At 41.2% G+C, this 21,647-nt stretch overlaps 1 protein-coding gene across 3 annotated transcripts in view; it reads left to right on the plus strand.

Annotated features, from left to right (window-relative positions):
- The window catches only part of PolQ (DNA polymerase theta), a 138,973-nt gene that overhangs the window by 43,648 nt on the left and 73,678 nt on the right, over positions 1-21,647 (plus strand). For all 3 annotated transcript variants that reach the window (XM_068347389.1, XM_068347390.1, XM_068347388.1), the window contains exons 4-8: positions 2,114-4,273; positions 4,449-4,560; positions 12,525-12,640; positions 12,806-12,930; positions 14,029-14,173. In XM_068347389.1, the coding sequence (XP_068203490.1) occupies positions 2,114-4,273; positions 4,449-4,560; positions 12,525-12,640; positions 12,806-12,930; positions 14,029-14,173 (2,658 nt within the window). The remainder of the gene's footprint in view (positions 1-2,113; positions 4,274-4,448; positions 4,561-12,524; positions 12,641-12,805; positions 12,931-14,028; positions 14,174-21,647) is intronic.

The raw sequence follows: 21,647 nt of genomic DNA on the forward strand, positions 1-21,647 counted from the left end.
CTCTCATTCGAAGGGGTGGAAAGAGATCTCTTTCAAGTTCGTCCCTTCGTTCGTGGCGAAAACCCAGAACCCAGCAGTCTGGGATCCTAAATTCGAGGGGTTCTCTCTGCCAGCTATTCCTAGGACTGGGAATCCTGAGGATTTGAGGTTATGCCCTGTCCGTGCCATTAGAAAATACCTGGAGAGGACTGCACATCTCCGGCCAGGCATCAAGAGCCTTTTCGTCTCCACAGGTGTTACAAAGAAGCAGGTATCGAAGAATACCATTTCCTTTTGGTTGAGACAAGTTATTGCCAGGGCCTACAAGGAGGAGGGACTGGCCTTGCCAGGCACTCCCAAGCCCCATGACATCAGAGGTCTGAGCACTTCCTTAGCCTTTGAGAAGAACATGGCAGTGGGCCAGATCCTTTGAGCGGGCACCTGGTCGAACCAGTCGACCTTTACTGCCCATTACCTCAAGGATTACTCAAGAAGGTCCTTAGACGGGTTCTCCATTGGGACAGTCATCTCCGCGCTCCAAGTGATTTAATGGTGAAGCCCCAGGCATAATCGTGGATAGCAAAACCAGGAGACACAGGTTCGTTCCTTTTCACCCTAATCCCCGTTTCCTATCCCTATCGGAGATAACCACACTTATGTAACCATTGAAGAACACGTCTCTGCAACTGCATTACTGGACTCAGCATCAGAAGGATTTTTCAAAGGGTGAGTACTTAGACACTAACGTGAGCTCTTTGTGTAGTTACCCTACCGTCCGTTTTCCCAGTTTGTTTTTTTTTTAAAACCTAGTTCATATCTAGGCTTATTGGCGTCCGCTTGCTGGGTCTGAAGGTCAGGAAGTCACTCACACCTCCTAAAGTGTAAGTCTCCTAAGAAAGTAGTTCGAGGTAAGTATTCGTTTTGGAACAAATCAAAAATTTTAAGTAATTTTTATTTTTCCTAACATACTTACCGAGAACTACGTACTTTCGGGTAATGGCCCTCCCTTCCTTCCCCGAGTGCCTTTCTGCCCTTGCAGGGACTTTTTACAACATCCGAGGAACTTACTGACTCACGGGACCCAAGCGGACCTCGACCTAGCTCAAAGGCTACCCTCGGGGCACGTTCTCTCACTCCCGGGTTAGCCCTCCATAGAAAACGGGTATAGGGTATACTACACAAAACTCTGGTCGGTAGAGAGGAGATTACAGGTAACTCCTAAGAAAGTAGTTCTCGGTAAGTATGTTAGGAAAAATAAAAATTACTTAAAATTTTTTTATTTTTTTACGTAGGAAAGATGATTCAGCGTGAGCTGTTTTAGCCTTAAAAACTTTTCAGTGAGGTGTCAATGACCCTCCAATAGTTAGCGGGTGGTAGCCTGGCCCGCCTGCTCTCACACTCGCCCAGCAACTGAGCTCACTGTTGATTTGGCTACAGTCAAATCAAAAGTAGTTAAGCTAGTGAGTTTGTAGGCAGTATCGGGAGTGGCTTCCCCCCTTCATTCTGCTGGGACCTGGCTGCCACCTCTCAAAGTTTTAGTACCATAAATGAACATATACTGTACTGTATATTGCTCATGGTCATTGAGTACTAAAAGGACAATTATATAAATAATTATGAATTATATATATAGGTATGGTTGATGTAATTGAATTTCAAGTACTCATTGCTAACTCATCATAGATCTTGATACCATTTTTATCCTCCATTCTAAGCAATCGTTTAGCATAAGTAAGTTCAGGAGGTATATTTTTAAAATCAAGATTTGAAGTAAATGCATTTTTATTTTTTCTGGGGTATAATCTTCCCAGCTTTTGTAATTGAATGCGCACTTGTGACCTTGAGACATAAAATAGTATGAAAATTCAATGGGCATAGCAAGAAGTTATCAATGGTGGGAAGAATGAGATTTACTGTTAATCATTGGTTTCTTAACTACATTTTTATCATATTGATGTCCTAACTTGCTGTGCATTGAGGCAAAAGGAAAAATTAGGTTTTGTGTATAAGAAACACTGAAAATCATTTTAGATTAACAATACATGTACTGTATTTTCTGAGGTGTTTTGTCTTTTATTATAAGATTACATTAATATTATTAGATTATGCTATTATTAATTATCATTCTTTGCAGGAGGAGTGTTCATTTGGGGATTCGTTTTGTGATAATGATGTCTTGATGGGAATAAAAGAGATTGAGGCCCAGTATCCATGTAAAAAGCAGACAGGTTCTGACAGATCATCGAAAGATGCATCTGATTCTGATGTTATTCTTAGCAGTAATGTATTCCACAGAGAAGCTAGGGAAATGCCAAAGAACCTTGTATCCAATACAGTAGATAATCCAGTACATATTGCAGCCGGTGGAGATACCAAATGGCCCAAGGATGTTACGAAAGATCAGTTTGAGTTTGCTTCAATGGGAAATGATACCCTCAAAGCCATAAATGCTATGGATTTGGACATTTCTATTGACGAAGTTGTATCACCAGATGATAACAAAATTGCCAAGCCTCTTTCAATTGTCATCACTCCTTTGCGTAATCGAAGTAAGAGAAGGGTCTCGTCTGCTTCAAAAGTACCTAATATTCGAAGGTCACAGAGGCTTCAGGTAAAAAGTGTTAATTCCAAAGCCGATGGGGATTTTGCCTCCCATGCACCAGTTCCAGAAAAGGGTAATAAAAAACTATTTGTAAATATGAATAAATTGGAGAAGAGAATGAGGAATAATCAAGAATCATTGGATGTTGCTAGCAAAGAAGCCAGTTTTAGAACTCTTAAGGACCATAGTAGTAGCTTATTTGATGAAACCCCAGAGGACTTTTCTTTGTTAAATGAAAATCTAAAGGCAAATGATTCAATAATGACAAAAGAGAAAGATACTAAATCTCTCCATAACACAGTTAAGACTCCACCACATATTCAGAACAATTGTCTGTCTAGTAAAAAATTGAGCTTTGAGGTAAGTAATCATGAAAACAAATGTGTAAATGGAAAGGATAACTCTTTATTACCCAAGAAAAGAACACTTTTCCCTGAAATATTAGAAAATAATAGTAATGTTTTAAAAGACAAATCAAAGGGTAAGTGTTTAAGTCCTCTGAATGAAAATAGCGTTGATGACAGTGGCAAGAAGATTAACTACATCCCTTCAGAACAGCCAGCAGATTGTAGAGTTAATATTGAGGACAAGAAATTAATCAGAGATGGGGCTGTTTTCAAAGCAGCAGTTTGTAATAAACCTTCTAACAAAGAGGAAACTCAAGTCCAGGATAAATCAAAAGAAGGTAACGAGGGAATTTCTGCCAAAATGGCGAAACTGAAATGTTCAGCAGGTGTCAATAGTGAAAACAAGGAGTTAATCACAAATGGGGCTGTTTTCAAAGCAGCAGTTTGTAATAAGCCTTCTAACAAAGAGGAAACTCAAGTCCAGGGTAAATCAAAAGAAGGTAACAATGCAATTTCTGCAAAAATGGCGAAACCGAAATGTTCAGCAGGTGTCAATAGTGAAAACAAGGAGTTATTCACAGATGGGGCTGTTTTCAAAGCAGCAGTTTGTAATAAGCCATCTAACAAAGAGGAAATTCAAGTCCGGGGTAAATCAAAAGAAGGTAACGATGCAATTTCTGAAAAAACAGCGAAACTGAAATGTTCAGCAGGTGTCAATAGTGAAGACAAGGAATTAAACACAGATGGGGCTGTTTTCAAAGCAGCAGTTTGTAATAAGCCTTCTAACAAAGAGGAAACTCAAGTCCAGAGTAAATCAAAAGAAGGTAACGATGCAATTTCTGCAAAAACAGCGAAACTGAAATGTTCAGCAGGTGCCAACAGTACCAACAATTGTTATACTCCAGTAACTATGGGCAGAATGAAAAAACCTGCTAAGTTAGACTTAAATAATACAGTTGATTTAAATAAGAATATTGCCACAAAGTGTGAGGTTCAAAGTGAAGGATTTCACAAGCCATTGATAGCTCCTGATTCTGATCGTGACGGTAACTCGCACACAAATGTAGAGAAACACGATTTTAAACAGGCACATCTGTCTACCAAACATACTTCCCCATCTGACAACACTACAGAGCCAGTCATTTCCCATGAGCCAAGAGATTATATAGGTAAAGAGCTGGGAAATACCCCAGTGTCAGTCAATTCTAACGAGTCTGCCAAAATTCAGGGAAGGAAGTCATCCCTTAACAAATCGGCCAATATTAGCAAGGGTGAACACAGCTTTTTGTCTACGCAAGCCAGGATGGAATTGTCATCATGGGGATTACCAGAGCCTGTATTACAGGTTAGTTTTATATTCTTTATATATGGCCTTACATAATGGAATCTTCAAAGAAACTGAATATTTCTAAATGGAGTAGATGCTTACATTGTTCTTAGTACATTATTACTTTTTGTTAAATTAGAAGTAAAATCTGCATATCTTTATAATAAAAATTTTCGTCCTGTGTATTTTTCAGCGCTACATTGAAAATGGAATCAAGACCATGTTTCCATGGCAGGCAGAATGTTTGAGTTTGCCCGGTGTCTTGGATGGTAGAAATCTAGTTTACTCTGCCCCAACTTCTGCTGGTAAGATAAAGTAATTAATTAATGTGGAATAATAGACTTTATTATAAATCATCTGATGCTTTTTCACTTTGTGAATTAGGTATGTTCTGCTCAGTAGATAAGTTTTTAGAAATGGCCATGTATATATAGTGGAGTTATACTGACATGTTTTTATATACTATACTGTATATATGAGTTTAGGCCTTGTACAGTATCTGGGTAATTTCAACTTATGTGGAAATATAAGACAACTATAGTATGTAACTATAATTGAACTTTCTCACCATGCCCTCCAGTACTATATATTTGCATAGGTACTGGCTGCAACTAGTTACTGACATTGTATTGTTTTACTTTCATTTTGCTCCTATCAGATGAAAAGGGGTAACCCACCCCCTTATCCTGTAGCTGTTATTGGTCATTACTAATAAAAGCTACCTTAGGATGGTGCACTTACTCTTATTATGATAGGTATTAATGACCATTGATGTTATAATGCCAGATGATTACCAGTCATCCACTCATTCTTATGATATGGAGTCAATTTGCAAATGACTTCTTTTGATTTGAATTTTTGTTCTGTCGAGTAAGGGTTATATAGGGAGTGTCAATGACACACAAAGTGAAGATGGTTAAGGCAGGAGATGGGCAAGTGAAAGGGAGGATGGCATGGGTAGCTTTGTTGAAGAAATGTGGCATGACTTTTTCTGGCTAGCATGAGTTGATGAAGATGCATTTTTTTCCTTCATACCTTGTGTTTAACCTTGTAAGGTACACTGTAGAGGAATTAGTAATCTAATCAACTGATACGAGTTAATTTTGTAATACCCCGTGAAATGGAAAGTGCACTATAACCAAAATTTATTAAAGTAAATTTTTTTTCATTAAATTAAAACTCAGTACCGTACTTTAATATTTTATAAATTTATAAACCAAATTCTGGTGAGAAAACTTGCTTGATTTTCATTTCATATTTTTAATTTAACTGAAATATAAATACATTTATAGAAATATGCTTTTTTCAATATTTAACTTAGCCGGTGATTATATAGCTGCAACTCTGTTGCTCGACAGACAACTCTACGGAAAAACTCGCCAGCGATCGCTACACAGGTTGCGGGTGTGCCCAACAGCGCCATCTGTCGACCAGATACCCAGCTCTCAATGTAAACAAAGACTCAATTTTCTCTCTGTCGAGGTGTCGACAAGACGTACTTTACTCGTTGTTGCTAAACTGGAGTTTTTCACATCTATTTGTTGAAGTACTATATTCTAGTTTTGAGCTTTCGCTATGCAGGTGTTTTATCTTCATCTTAAATCTTGAACTCGTTTTTAATTATGGTGACAAAGAGAGTATGGACTTTCTTTCACTTTTAAATGGCCGACCCTTCCCTTAGACGGAAGTGTGTTTAGGCTTTTAGTAATTATCTTATCACGTTATAAATTATTTATAGATTTTCCTCTATATATTTTATATCTCTCCGCCTTTATTAGGCCTCTTCGATTAACTTTCCATTTATTATAAACATATAAAAATAAATTTTAAGGTTTTGTTTATATGCGACCTTTCCTGAGAGTAGGCGGTCCTAACTTGGAAACCGAAGTTAATCAACGTTGAGCCCTTTATATCGTAATTAGCTTTTAAAGAGCTAAGGATTTAAAACTTTTTAAATGTAATATTTTATGAAAGAATTTCTTTGATAGTCTTCGTACTGTTTTCAAAGATGAACTAACGTTTAGTTTATTTATGCTACGCAGTTGTTGACGTTCAGGACGTTCAACATGCGCTCTATCGTTACGATAGAGAGAGAATGTATCACGGTTTCACTTTGCAGTAAGAGTAAATCGATTCTGACGTTTTGTTCATTCTTTCGTAGCTTAAATGTTTTAAATTCTATTTTAAAGGAACTTTTTATTTGAAAAACCTTTCAATTTTTTCCTTTAGTCAAATAACATGTTTTTTTGACGAAATATAATTGGGCTCTTCTCTTAGGTGCGAAATCAAGAGAGAAAGAGAGAGAGAGATAGAGACGGAGGGAGAGAGAGGAGAGAAAACGTTCCGTTCAAGCGGGTAACGTTGTTCTCGAGTTACTCTCGTCCCTAGTCTCTGTACGGGGAGGAAGGATAAAACGTTTTTAGTTTTTTTATTCTCGTCCACAGGCTATGTGCGGTGAGAGATTGAAAACGTAGTTTATATGAACTAGTGTTTAGTCTCTTTCCCAGCCACTGATTTTTTTATCTTAAAATATGTTTTCTGTTTTTTGCTGGTATTAATGAGCTTGCATTATACGACTGATTTCGCAATTACCACCTTTTAATGAAGGGTAGAATTGCGTGTTTCAGGTAGAAATCAGTAAAAGTTTCAATTTCAGTGAAATAAGTGCAAAACAGAAAATCGAAGTGATAAAGTGATATGCGCAAAGTGTTACAGTGTTGCGTCCGAGGGTTCGTCTGTTCGTGCCTGTCGTTCACCTAGTCCGGGACCTCTTGCATGCTCCCAAGCCCAGGGGAGAAGTAATGTCAAACGACTTATGGGTTCGAGAGGCCTTGATCAACGAACAGACGTTTTCCCTCTATGGTATCGGGTGTATCTTACCAAGATCTCCCCCACCATAAGACGAGAGAGACGTTGTTTCTCCTCGTCATCCGAAGGCTTTTCGCATAAGAAATCTGTCACAAGGTTTCGAAGCCCTTAAGCGAAAGTCAGTCCTTTCAGGACAGGTCCAGCGTCCTGGTTACAACCATTAGGACAGCTCTGACCCTATGCAGTCATCGGATAACTGCTCGCCGCCTAACAAAAGCGTAACACAGACTCCGAGAGTCTTTTTTTGTTGGCAAAGTGTTGCGGTCACGGACGTTACCCTCGTCTCGTACCACAACCATTTCCGTTGATCCTTAATGGGTTGTATGGCAAGACATGCAGTATATGCTTGTCTCCCTTATGGAAGACTATTCTGCCGATTAGTCCGTTGAGTCTAGCCGTTTATCTCATCAATATCCTGGCTTTCAGCCAACCTAACGTTCCTTTGTGCTTACTGTTGACGTTGGCGTAGCTTAGTCACGTCAGTCAGGTTGTTTAGAACCACACTCGATGCGGTCTCGTGTGGTTTTTCAGCCGCATTTGGACGTTAGGCCACTTGCTGATGCTCCTGTTGACGTTCAAGACGTTCACTAACAATCGGAGTTGACTTGTTTTGACGCTGTGCGTCAACCTCCGCATTCTAGAGTTGTTTTGACTGCTCAGTCTAGGCAGTCAAAGCAGTCTCGAGTGGACGCTGTGCGTCCTCACGCACCTGTTGTGGTTGACAGTTCAGTTGTTGACAGTTCACAGACTGTCAAGCAGTTACATGACGTTGCGTTCTGGTCCGCTACTAATGCACCAGTGAGTGTGGACTCTGCTTGTAAAGCATTGCCACCACGGTAGGTCTCTCCCTTGCTTGAGACTCAGCTTTTATCGGACAAGGTTCCTGTAGATGAGGAAGTTGCTGTTCCCCCTCCTACTGATATTCCCTTGAGGACTCTGTCAGATGGAGAGGAGCCTAAAGCTGCTTAGCCCCCTATGGACTTTAATTAAATCATGATGATTTTTTTAAGGATCTTTGTCCGGATCTTTTTGTAACTGCTGCTCCTCGTTCACCTAAACGTCAGAGCTTACACTAGGCCTAGCTACTTCGAAGCCGTTGTTTTATAAGCTAGTGCTCTCTCGCTCTCCTAGAGAGCTTTACGTTGGCTAGGCGACTGGTTTTTCACCAGGAGGAGTTTGGGGGATACAGCCTTTGCTTTCCCTTCTTTTAAACTGGTTTATAGAGCGAGAGTCTGATATGACACGAGAGAAGTTCTCGGCTTGGGAGTTCATGCCTCTGCCCAGATAGACTTCTCAATTCTCGTAGACTCTCCCTGGCGCCTGGCCAGGAGACGCTCCAAGTTTTTTACAGGTCAACTTCACAGCTGTTTTCGAGCCTTTGAAGTTTTGCTGTACAATTATGTCATGCATAACAAGGCTTTCAGGGATGGTAAGCGGTACCGCCTCAGTCGCTAACCCCGTCTGTTGCCGCACCTGCTCCCGTAGACCCTAAATGGGCTTTGCTGCAAGACATGCAGTCCAAGCTTGCGTCCTTGATAGAGGACTTTAATGCGGAGAAGGTTGCTACCGAACCTTCTGGCCAACAACCTTCCAACCGGTCGGTTGTGCGCCCTGTTGACCCTGAGGTAACCTACTCGCGTCTGCCAGTTGAGGTGGTTCCTCCACCAATGCGACCCAGTGTGGGTTGCCAGCCGCACGTTGACGTTAAGCGACGCTCGGAGGTGGTTGTTGACGTTCAGGACGTTCAACAACCAGCAGAGGTGACTTGTTTTGACGCAGTGCGTCAACCTCAGCAACCCGGTAGGGTGTTGACTGCACAACCCAGACGGTCTAGACAGTCTCGGGTTGACGCTGTGCTTCCTCGCGCACCCATGGTTGTTGACAGTTCACAGACTGTGCAGCAGTTCCATGATGTTGCGTCCGGCTCTGTCACGCATGCACCAGTGCGACCGGACTCAGCGAGCCAGACGTTGCCCACTCCGTTGCCGTTTCCTCATCAGTTTTCGGATGAGGAACCCTCTGATGAGGACGTTGCTGAACAACAAGACGATCAGCCCCCAGAATAGATCAAGCCCTGCTATCCATCCAGAAGATGCTGAAGAAGGAACGCTGCTCAGTCAGGCTGTGGATGAGTCTGGTAGGGACGCTGTCATCCGTGGAACAATTTGTGTCACTAGGAAGACTACACCTCCGTCCTCTTCAATACCATCTAGCTTTTCACTGGAAAAAGGACAAGACGCTAGAAGCGGTCTCGATCCCGGTTTCCGAAAAGATAAAGTCTTGTCTGACTTGGTGGAAGGACAATATCAACCTAAGAGAGGGTCTTCCCCTGGCTGTTCAGACTCCCAACCACGTTCTCTTCTCGGACGCATCGGACGTGGGCTGGGGCGCGACACTAGACGGTCGGGAATGCTCAGGACTGTGGAATTCGAGTCAGAGGAGCATGCATATCAACTGCAAGGAGCTGTTGGCAGTACATCTGGCCTTGAAAAGCTTCAAGTCTTTCCTTCGAGGCAAAGTGGTGGAAGTTAACTCGGACATCACCACGGCCTTGGCGTACATCTCCAAACAAGGAGGTACCCACTCACTGACGTTGTACGAGATCGCAAGGGACCTGCTCATCTGGTCAAAAGGTCAAGACATCTCCCTAGTAACGAGGTTCATCCAAGGCGACTTGAACGTCATAGCAGATTGTCTCAGTCGGAAAGGGCAAGTAATTCCAACCGAATGGACCCTCCACAAGGATGTGTGCAAGAGACTTTGGGCCACTTGGGGTAAAACCATCCATAGATCTCTTTGCAACCTCGCTGACCAAGAGGCTTCCAATCTATTGTTCCCCAGTCCCGGACCCAGCAGCAATACATATAGATGCTTTCCTCCTGGATTGGTCACATCTGGATCTCTACGCATTCCCACCGTTCAAGATTGTCAACAAGGTACTGCAGAAGTTCACCTCTCACGAAGAGACAAGGTTGACGTTAGTTGCTTCCCTCTGGCCCGCGAGAGAATGGTTCACCGAGATACTTCGATGGTTAGTAGACGTTCCCAGTAGTCTTCCTCTAAGGGTAGACCTTCTACGTCAGCCACACGTAAAGAAGGTACTCCAAAGCCTCCACGCTCTTCGTCTGACTGCCTTCAGACTATCGAAAGACTCTCGAGAGCTAGAGGCTTTTCGAAGGAAGCAGCCAGTGCGATTGCTAGAGCAAGGAGAGCGTCTTCCATTAGAGTCTACCAATCGAAGTGGGAAGTCTTCCGAGACTGGTGCAAGTCAGTTTCTGTATCCTCGACCAGTACCTCTGTAGCTCAAATAGTTGTTTTTCTCTTATACCTGAGAAAAGGACGATCCCTTTCAGCTCCCACTATCAAGGGCTACAGAAGCATGTTGGCAATGGTCTTCCGGCATAGAGGCTTAGATCTTTCCAAACATAAAGATCTGCAAGACCTCCTTAAGTCTTTTGAGACCACCAAGGAGCGTCGTTTGGCTACCCCTGGATGGAATTTAGACGTGGTACTAAGATTCTTCATGTCAGACAGGTTGGAGCCGTTACAATCAGCCTCCCTGAAAGATCTCACTCTTAAGACTCTTTTCCTGGTATGCTTAGCCTCGGCTAAAAGAGTCAGTGAGATTCATGCCTTCAGCAAGAACATCGGATTTTCGTCAGAAAAAGCCACTTGTTCGCTACACCTTGGTTTTCTAGCCAAAAATGAGCTGCCTTCTCGGCCTTGGCCTAAATCTTTCGATATCCCCAGCTTATCGGAGATCGTAGGCAATGAACTAGAAAGAGTCTTATGCCCTGTTAGAGCTCTTAAGTTCTATTTAAAGCGTACTAAACCTTTACAAGGCCAATCTGAAGCTTTATGGTGTTCAGTTAAGAAACCATCCTTGCCTATGTCAAAGAATGCTTGGTCAGACTTTATCAGATTGTTAATACGAGAAGCTCATTCACATCTGAGTGAGGAAGACCGAACTTTGCTTAAGGTGAAGACGCACGAAGTTAGAGCTGTTACAACTTCCGTGGCCTTTAAGCAAAATATATCTCTGCAAAGTATAATGGACGCAACCTATTGGAGAAGCAAGTCAGTGTTCGCGTCATTTTACTTGAAAGATGTCCAGTCTCTTTACAAGAACTGCTACACACTGGGACCATTCGTAGCAGCGAGTGCAGTAGTGGGTGAGGGCTCAACCACTACAATTCCCTAATTCCTTATCCTTTTTAATCTGTCTCTTGAAATGTTGTTTTTTTATGGGTTGTCCGGAAGGCTAAGAAGCCTTTCGCATCCTGGTTGATTTGGCGGGTGGTCAAAGTCATTTCTTGAGAGCGCCTAGATTAGGGGTTTGATGAGGTCCTGTTGTATGGGTTGCAACCCTTGATACTTCAGATCCTAGGGGTCGATCAGCATCCTAAGAGGATCGCGAGGCTCCGTAAGGAAGATGTACTTAAAAGGCAGAGTAATTGTTCAAGTCGACTTCCTTACCAGGTACCTATTTATTTTGTTTTTGTTATTTTGATAACTTCTAAAATGAAATAAAAAACTCTTAGCTCATAAAAGTGTAAACATATATTACTGGTCTCTACCCACCATCCTGGGTGTGAATCAGCTATATAATCACCGGCTAAGTTAAATATTGAAAAATGTTATTTTGATTATAAAATAAATTTTTGAATATACTTACCCGGTGATTATAAATTAAATGACCCTCCCTTCCTCCCCAATAGAGACGCAGTGGGACGAGGAGAAAATTGAGTCTTTGTTTACATTGAGAGCTGGGTATCTGGTCGACAGATGGCGCTGTTGGGCACACGCGCAACCTGTGTAGCGATCGCTGGCGAGTTTTTCCGTAGAGTTGTCTGTCGAGCAACAGAGTTGCAGCTATATAATCACCGGGTAAGTATATTCAAAAATTTATTTTATAATCAAAATAACATTTTATCTTCTGAATTATTGCATTTTAAAGGAAAATTTGAAAAATTAGAATGTGACCATCATAGGGATGTTAAAAAATGAATATGGTTTTTATGTAAACCTGTCAATTTTGGTAGTTATTAAAAAAGAGAACTTTAAAACATGAGAAGAAAATAATGATATAGTTTTATTAGTATGTTTTTTTCCTTGCATGAATTTTGTTAAAAAGTTGTAAAATTATATAGTTTTATTAGTATGCCTTTTCCCTTGCATGAATTTTGTTAAAAAGTTGTAAAATTATATAGTTTTATTAGTATGCCTTTTCCCTTGCATGAATTTTGTTAAATGGTCGTAAACACCTGTACATAATCAATTTTCATGTCTAATACATTAACTGGAGCTTAATGGTTCAATTGAATATCCTAATTCATTCATGATATTCAGTAGTTGTTTAATACTTGAATGATGAAATTATATTTATAATTTTTTCCTTCAGGTAAAACATTAGTATCAGAGTTGCTCCTTCTGAAGAGAGTTTTAGAGACGGGACGGAAGGGACTTTACATCCTGCCATTTGTTTCGGTCGCCAGAGAAAAGATGTACTATTTGCAGGTTTGTCTTATCTTTGTGCATAATATTTTCTAATTTATGTTGTGACTGTTTCCGTAATTGTGTGGCTTTTAGATTGTATGATATGAAAGATGTTCTTTGAACTTTGTGCAAGTGGAGTGTAACTTCAAAATATCTCTTCTAATGTATTTCACTTTTCTTTTTCAGAAAATGTTTAGTCCAGCGAGTGTGAGAGTGGAAGGGTTTATGGGATCACATGGCCCTCCTGGTGGGCTAAAAGTAACAGATATTGCCATTTGTACAATTGAGAAGGCAAATAATCTTGTGAACAGGTAAAGATTTAAAAGTGAGGGAATTGTTCAGAGTTCTGCTGTTTGAGACCTTACAGTTTTATCTTGATTTCTAGTCAGATTAAGTCAGCTTGTTAGGATGAAGGGTGGAAAGCATTCAAATCCAGATATTTTATAATTCTGCTAATTGGCTTCAATTTTATTTTGGACCAGAAAACTAATCAAATGCAATATAAGTTTGAAATTACTTGTCAAGAATCATTATGATGTATTAGAGAATTTATAGTCTCAATATATCCTTCAGTTTTTACTTTATTTTTTAAGTTTATGAATAAACAAAATTTCATGTTATATTTTGATGCAGTATATAGAATTAGTCAAGATATTTCTAGTTATGACTGAAAATAAATGAACATCATTGCTTGTAGATTTTTAGCATTTGAAAAAAATTCTTTTATTAGAGTGCAACTATAAAGGCAAACATTTCTCTAGTTTCTATAATTCTTTGTGTATTTATAATCTTTTACTCAACTTTTTCCTTTGAGAGATGTATTACAATATGAATTTTATGCTGAATTGTAGACTTTACTAAAGACTATTTTCAAAATCGCATCTGCCGTCTTTAACCACATTGCTTTTTACCATCTACCTTTTGTTAATTTCCTCTCGTCTTTTCCAATGGAGATGTCCAACCTCTTTTCCTTGTCCCAATGTTCCCACTCATTTAATAAATCCTGATAAATACCTAAAAAATCTGTAAATGAAATTCAGTGGTCTTGATAAACTTCAGTAATAACACTGTTTACGTCTGTTCAACATAAATCAGCTATGACTTTGTCACTCATCCTTAAGTATTAAATACAAAAATAAAATTAACTTTATGTCAGTTCCTACATTGTACAGTAACAATGAAGTTTTGTACTGTACAGAACTGTACTTCCCATAGGTTATTAATGTAGGTATCTGATAGTAGGTTTTAAGTACCTTTTCATCTTAAGTACATTTATCGGGTACATATACAGTAAGTCACTTTATGTGATGAAAAGCCGACCTACTTCAAAACTTGACTGACGTTGGGTCTCTTAGAATCAATCATTGACATAGAGCAGGTTATAATAATTGCATCTGTGACTGTTTCAGGTTGTTAGAGGAGAAGCGTTTTGAAGAATTGGGGATCATAATCGTAGATGAAATTCACATGTTGGGGGATCCACACCGTGGCTATTTGCTTGAACTACTTCTAACCAAAACCATGTTTGTGTGTCAAACAGCTCAATCATTAAAGGTATGGTTTTTTAGAGTTTCATGTTAAATCTAACAATTATCTTTTTCATCATCATAAACACCTTCACAATACCCTTTCCTTTTACAGGGTTAGATGTGAAATGGGTACTCTCCCTCTTCTGTACTGTATGTTGCCTTCATAAATGTCCATAATGTTTATAGGTCTTTATATCTATGCACTTTTTCCCCAGGTATTCTGATGACATTTCCATACATATTGCTTTATGGCCTACTGTTCCTTATCCTGTCTCACTTGTCCAGCCCTTTCCAATCTTTTAACCCTCGACCTTTTATTCAGCTTCTAGACACCACGTCTATCCATTAATTTCTATGACCTTCCCACTGTTGTACTCCAGCTTTGAATTTCAACATTCTCAAGTTAAACCTTATGAGAATATCTTCAATTTTTCTTGATGAATTTTTATTATCCACCCATCAGTCTTTACAAAGGGAAACTGCTAACAGTAGGTAGGCATGATCATGAGCCTCTCTGATTTCCAGTTACACAGAAATCAGCTACTCATTTCATTATGCATTTTTGTTTGGTGCAGCTCTCCTGAGTTTCTCTAGCCATTGTTTCAAGCAAATAATAACCTTATTCTGTAAAATAATTTTTTCAGCTTAGTTATCATCTTTTTGAAGGGAAACTCGTACATTACTTACTCAGTGAATTTTTGTATCGGCTGTTTGCCTAGAAATGATTATAGGTTATCAAATGTTCTTGTGGAGTAAGTTGCATAATACATTATCATAGCACCAGTTTACATCATAATTTATTGTTTATCATGTACAGTATTTAGATATTAGATATGATACTGAAAGAATATTTAAGAGAAATAGAGAGGTGAAATTTCACAACTACAGCAGAGGATTTTTCTTATTTGTAATTTTTAAATATTAAACTTAGCCGGTGAATATATAATAGCTGACGTCTCCGACGGCTCGACAGATTCCCCAAAACTCGCGAGCGATCGCCGTGAAGGTTGCGGGTGTGACCACCAGCGCCGACTATCGGCCAGATACCGCATATACTTGTCAACATCTCCAGTTCTTCTCTGTCGGTCTTGTCGACAAGTTGGTTCCACTCGCTTTATGACCTCGAGTTTTCTACCGAATTGGTGAAGTACTTGGTTTTGGTTTTTTTGCTTTCGCCGTGTTGGATTATTCGATTCTATCTTCAAAAGAAATGCTTTTGAAAGGAGAGGAAAAGTGTTTTGCCCTTGCTTTTTTTTTTATCTCTGGTTTTTCCATAGAGAAAAGATGGCCGACCCTTCCCTCAGTGTACGGAAGTGTGTTTAAGGCTTTTAGTAATTATTTTATCACTTTATAAATTATTGTTGATATTTATAGATTTTCCTCTATATATTTTATATCTCACCCGCCTTTATTAGGCCTCTTCGATTAGCTTTCCATTTAACATCAAGATAAATTTTATGTTTTGTTTATATGCGGCCTTTACCTATTCCTTGTAGGCGGTCCTAACTTGGAAAACGAAGTTAAACAACGTTGAGCCCATTCAACTTTTATTTTTGTTAAGTTTAAATCAATTGCTCTGTAAGAGTTATGAAATGAATATTTTTTAGAAAATATTTTAAGAAATATATTCTTTGAATAGTCTTCGTGCTGTTTTTTCAAAGATGAACTAACGTTTGGTTTATTTATGCTACGCAGTTTGCGCTCTATCGTTACGATAGAGAAAGAGAGAATCACGGTATCACTTTGCAGAAAGAGTAAATCGATTTTGACGTTTTGTTCATTCTTCTTTCAAACTGAAGTGTTTTAGATACTAATTTAAAGGAACTTGTTAATTTTCAATTTCTTAGTCCTTTCAGTTTTTTCCTTTGGTCAAATAACCTGTTTATTGATGAAGGGTGAGTGGGCCATTCTCTTGTGTGTGACAAGAGAGAGAAAGAGAGAACGATCCGATCTTTATTCTCGTCCCAAGTCTCTGTACAAGGAGTTTGGGAGCGAGTAACGTTGTTCTCGATTCAGTTTTTTACTCTCGTCCCAAGTCTCTGTACGGGGAGAGAGGATAAAACGTTTTAGTTTTTATTCTCGTCCCAAGGCACTGTACGGTGAGAGATTGAAAACGTAGTCCTTAGTGAACTAGTGTTTAGTCTCCTCCCCAGTCACTGATCTTTTTAACTTTATATATTTCCGTTTTATTCGATATATATGTATATGTTTATTGATTTTTGCATGTGTGTTTCATTTTGTACTAATGTGCTTACATTATACGACTCATTTCGCAATTCTAACCTTTTGATGTAAGGGAGAATTGCGTGCTTCAGGTAGAAATCAGTTTTATTCATGCCTAATGTGAAATTATTGAAAAATACGATATCAGTGAAGTAAGTGCAAAAAAAAAAAAAAAAAAAAAAAAAAAAACATGTTCTGTGTTGCGGAGGGTTCGTTTGTTCGTGCTTGTCGCTCCCCTAGTCCGAGACCTCTTTCAGGCTCCCCTGCACCAGGGAGAAGTAATGTCGTAGGACTTAAAGGGACGAGAGGCTTTAACCAACGTACAGACGTTCCCTCTTTGGTATCGGACGTTTCTCGTCAAGATCCCCCTTACCATAAGACGGGTGAGACTGTGTTCTCCTCGTCATCCGAAGACTTTTCGCACAAGAAACCTTGGCGCAAGGTTTCTAGACCCTTGAAGCGAAAGTCAGTCCCTTCAGGACAGGTCCAGCGTCCTGGCTGTAGCCATTGGGACAGCTCTGACCCTTTGCAGTCGTCGGAAGACTGTTCGCCTATTAAACGCAAGCGTAACACGGGGTCCGAGGGTCGCGGTAAAGGCAATGTTTTGCCAACACAGACGTTACCGTCGTCTCGGCCCGTTCCGACTCCCGTTGATCCGAAGTGGGTTGTCCTGCGGGACATGCAGACTAAGCTTGCCTCCCTTATGGAGGAGTATGACGTTGAGCAGGTTCGCGATGATCCTTTGCTTTCGAGTCGCCGTTACGCTGAACGAGACTCTGGCCGTCAGCCGCCCAAACGAGTATTTACTCGTCCGTTTGACGTTAGTGCTGACGTTTCTTGTACTTTGAAACGTGATGTCAGTAGTTTTTCACGTCAGTCACGTGACGTGGATCCTCCCTCGCTGCAGTCTCGTGTTGACGTTCAGCCGCTGCCGCCGCAGCCCCGACCTGACGTTCGCCGACCGGCTCCGTTGCCTCGACGTGACGTTGAGCGTCAATCACCGCAGTCGGAGGTTGTTTTGCCAGCTTTGTCTCTGCAGTCAAGGCAGTTCCGACGTGACGTCAAGCGTCAATCAACTTCAGTTGTTGTTGTTGGTCAGTCACAAGGATTTCAGTCCTTTCAGCAGCGGCGTGACGTCGCTTCCTCTACTGCTACTGCTGCTCCTTTGCTTGTTGACATTGCCTGTCAAGCGTTGCCGCCGCGGCAGGTCTCTCCTTTTCATGAGACTCTGCAATTGTCGGACGAGGTTCCTTCAGATGAGGAAGTTGCTGATCCCCCTCCAACTGATATTCCTTTGGGGACTTTGTCAGACGGAGAGGAGCCTAAAGCTGCTCAGCCCTCTATGGACTTTAAAAAAATCATGCTGATTTTTAAGGATCTGTTTCCGGACCATTTTGTAACTGCTGCTCCTCGTTCGCCTCCGTCAGAGTTTACGCTAGGCCTAGCTACTTCGATGCCGTCGTTTTCTAAGCTAGTGCTCTCTCGCTCTTCTAAGAGAGCTTTATGTTTGCTAGGCGACTGGTTGATCACCAGGAGGAGTTTGGGGAAGACAGCCTTTGCTTTCCCTCCTTCTAAACTGGCTTCTAGAGCGAGCGTCTGGTATGACACGGGAGAAGTTCTCGGCTTGGGAGTTCCTGCCTCTGCCCAGGGAGACTTCTCAAGCCTCGTAGACTCTCCCCGTCGCCTGGCCATGAGACGCTCCAAGATTTTATGGTCGGCTTCAGAGCTAGACCATCTCCTGTTAGGAGTTTTTTTCGAGCGTTAGAAGTTTTTATTTGTTGGATTGGTTCCTGGGAGCCTTAAGTAAGAAGGTCTCTCCAGCTGTCAATGTATTGCTGTACAATTATGTCATGCATGAACAAGGCTATCAGGGATGGCTCCAATGATCTGACAGCCACATTCTCTGCAGGAACAAGGCTATCAGGGATGGCTCCAATGATCTGGCAGCCACGTTCACTGCAGGAGTACTTAAGATGTAAGTGCGCTCAATGTGTTCATTGTCAAGACAAACTTCACGATGAAGACTACCAAATCTGTCTTGGCAGCAGTAAGGGAAGGCGACTGGATGGTCTCTCTCGACCTTCAGGATGCATACTTCCACATCCCTATTCATCCAAACTTTCAACAACATCTGAGGTTTGTGGACGGGAAAGTAATGTACCAATTTCGAGCACTGTACTTCGGCCTCATTCCTGCTCCTCTTGTTTTTACAAGGCCCTTGCAAAATGTAGCAAGCTTTCTACATTTTTTGAGGATTCAGAGCCTCCCTTTATTTTGACGACTGGCTAATCAGGGCGTCGTCATTATATCGCTGTCTGGAGAGCCTCTAATGGACATTAGACCTAACCAAGGAGCTAGGTCTCATAGTGAACGTAGAGAAGTCGTAACTTACAGTACCCCATCCCAGACTATTCTTTATTTGGGAATGGAGATACAGTGTCTGATTTTTCGGGCCTTTTCGTCTCCCACAAGAATGGAACAAGCTCTGTTAAAAGTCCTTCACTTGCAAGAGAAAAACAGTTGCTCTGTAAGAGTTTGAACTAGCCTCGTGGGAACTCTTTCATCGCTGGAGTAGTTTATCTCTCTGGGGAGACTCAACCTATGCCCTCTCCAATTTCACCTAAACCATTGGAACAAGGAGAAGGGCTTAGAGAGTATCTCTTTCCCAATCTCCAACTCAGTCTAGACATGTCTGACTTGGTGGGACAGCAACATCAGACTTCGAGAAGGTCTTTCTCTTGCGATCAAGAACCCAAACCATGTGTTGTATTCAGATGCATCGGATTTGGGTTAGGGAGCTCCACTGGACAGTCTGGAATGCTCGGGTCTTTGATCCACGGATCAGAAGGAACTCCATTTAAGGCAAGTAACATCTCTCCTTTGGCGAGATTTGTGCAAGGAAAAATGAATGTCTTGGCGGACTGCCTCAGCAGAAGAGGACAAGTCATCTCCATGGAGTGGACGTTGCATAAGACTGTGTGCGAGAAGCTATGGATGACATGGGGTCAACCCACCATAGATCTTTTTGCGACTTCACTGACAAAGAGGCTCTCGACTTACTGCTTTCCAGTTCCAGATCCAGAGGCAGCCCACATAGACGCTTTCCTGCTGGACTGGTCTCACCTGGACGTTTATGCCTTTCCACCTTTCAAGATCCTAAACAAGGTGCTGCAGAAGTTCACCTCTCACGAAGGGACCAGGTTGACATTGGTTGCTTCACTCTGGCCCGCGAGAGAGTGGTTCACAGAGGTACTTCTATGGCTGGTAGACGTTCCAAGAAGTCTGCCGTTACGAATGGATCTCTTGCGACAGCCTCACGTAAAGAGATTTTATCAAAGCCTCCCCACGCTTCGTCTAACTGCCTTCAGACTATCGAAAGACTCTCTTGAGCTCGAGGGTTTTCGAAGGAGGCAGCTAGAGCGATCGCGAGGGCTAGAAGATCGTCTACCATCAGGACCTATCAGTTGAAATGGGAGGTATTTAGAGACTGGTGCAAGTCCTCCTCTATTTCCTCTTCCAAGTGCCTCTGTAGCGCAGATTGCGGATTTTCTGCCTTATCTGAGAAACGGTCGCTCCCTCTCTGCATCCACCATTAAAGGCTACAGAAGCATGTTAGCTTCTGTTTTCAGGCATAAGGGTTTGGATCTTTCTAATAACAAAGATCTCCAAGACCTGCTTAAGTCTTTCGAGACTTCCAAGGAGCGTCATATTTCGACTCCTGCTTGGAACTTGGACGTGGTCCTACAGTTCCTTATGTCAGACAGGTTTGAACCATTAAATTCAGCCTCCCTGAAGGATCTTACCCTCAAGACACTTTTTTTTAGTGAGCTTGGCTTCGGCTAAAAGGGTTAGTGAGATACATGCTTTTAGCAAGAACATCGGCTTCTCCGCTAATAAAGCAGTATGCGCTCTTCAACTTGGTTTTTTTTTTTTTTGGCCAAGAATGAACTTCCGTCTCGTCCTTGGCCTAAATCATTTGAAATCCCCAGTCTTTCTGAGATTGTGGGGAATGAAGTTGAAAGAGTGTTGTGCCCCGTTAGAGCTCTTAAATTTTGTTTATCCAGAACTAAACCGCGACGAGGTTGTTCAGAGGCTTTATGGTACTCCGTTTAAAAAGCCCTCTTTGCCCATGTCTAAGAATGCGTGGTCTTATTTTATTAGACTTTTGATTCGGGAGGCACACTCTCAATTAAGTGAGAAGGATCATAATTTACTTAAAGTCAAGGCTCATGAAGTTAGAGCGATAGCAACTTCTGTAGCGTTTAAGCAAAATAGACCCATTAAAAGTATTATGGACGCGACCTTTTGGAGAGGCAAGTCGGTTTTCGCTTCATATTACTTGAAAGATGTCCAGACTCTTTATGAGGACTGCTACACACTGGGACCATTCGTAGCAGCGAGTGCAGTAGTGGGTGAAGGCTCTACCACTACATTCCCTTAATCCCAATATCCTTTTAATCTACTCTTGAAATTTTTAATCTTATTTTGGGTTGTACGGGAGACTAAGAAGTCTTTCGCAATCTTTTTGATTTGGCGGGTGGTCAAAATATTGTTTCTTGAGAGCGCCCAGATGAAGGGTATTGATGAGGTCCTGTTATAGGGGTGTTCACCCTGGTTATAGCAGCTCCTGGGAGTCTTTCAGCATCCTAAGAGGATCGCTGGGCTTCGTGAGGATAGCGGACTAATGAGGCAGAGTAATATTCAGAGTCTGCTTCCTTACCAGGTACCTATACTTAAGTCTGTTTTTTGAATAGTTGTCAAAAACTCTTGAGCATATACGCCTTTATTGTATTAATACTGGTCTCTACCCACCACCATGGGTGTGAATCAGCTATTATATATTCACCGGCTAAGTTTAATATTTAACCCTTTTACCCCCAAAGGACGTACTGGTACGTTTCACAAAACTCATCCCTTTACCCCCATGGACGTACCAGTACGTCCTTGCAAAAAAATACTATAAAATTTTTTTTTTTCATATTTTTGATAATTTTTTTAGAAAATTCAGGCATTTTCCAAGAGAATGAGACCAACCCGACCTCTCTATGACAAAAACTAAGGCTGTTAGAGCAATTTAAAGAAAATATACTGCAAAATGTGCTGGGGAAAAAATTACCCCTTGGGGGTTAAGGGTTGGAAATTTCCAAAGAGCCTGGGGGTAAAAGGGTTAAAAATGATATTTTGATTATAAAATAAATTTTTGAATATACTTACCCGGTGAATATATAAATTAAAGGCCCTCCCTTCCTCCCCGATAGAGACCTAGGGGACTGAGA

Source organism: Palaemon carinicauda, chromosome 23 (genome assembly GCF_036898095.1).
Source record: "Palaemon carinicauda isolate YSFRI2023 chromosome 23, ASM3689809v2, whole genome shotgun sequence".
Taxonomy (NCBI): Eukaryota; Metazoa; Arthropoda; class Malacostraca; order Decapoda; family Palaemonidae; genus Palaemon; species Palaemon carinicauda.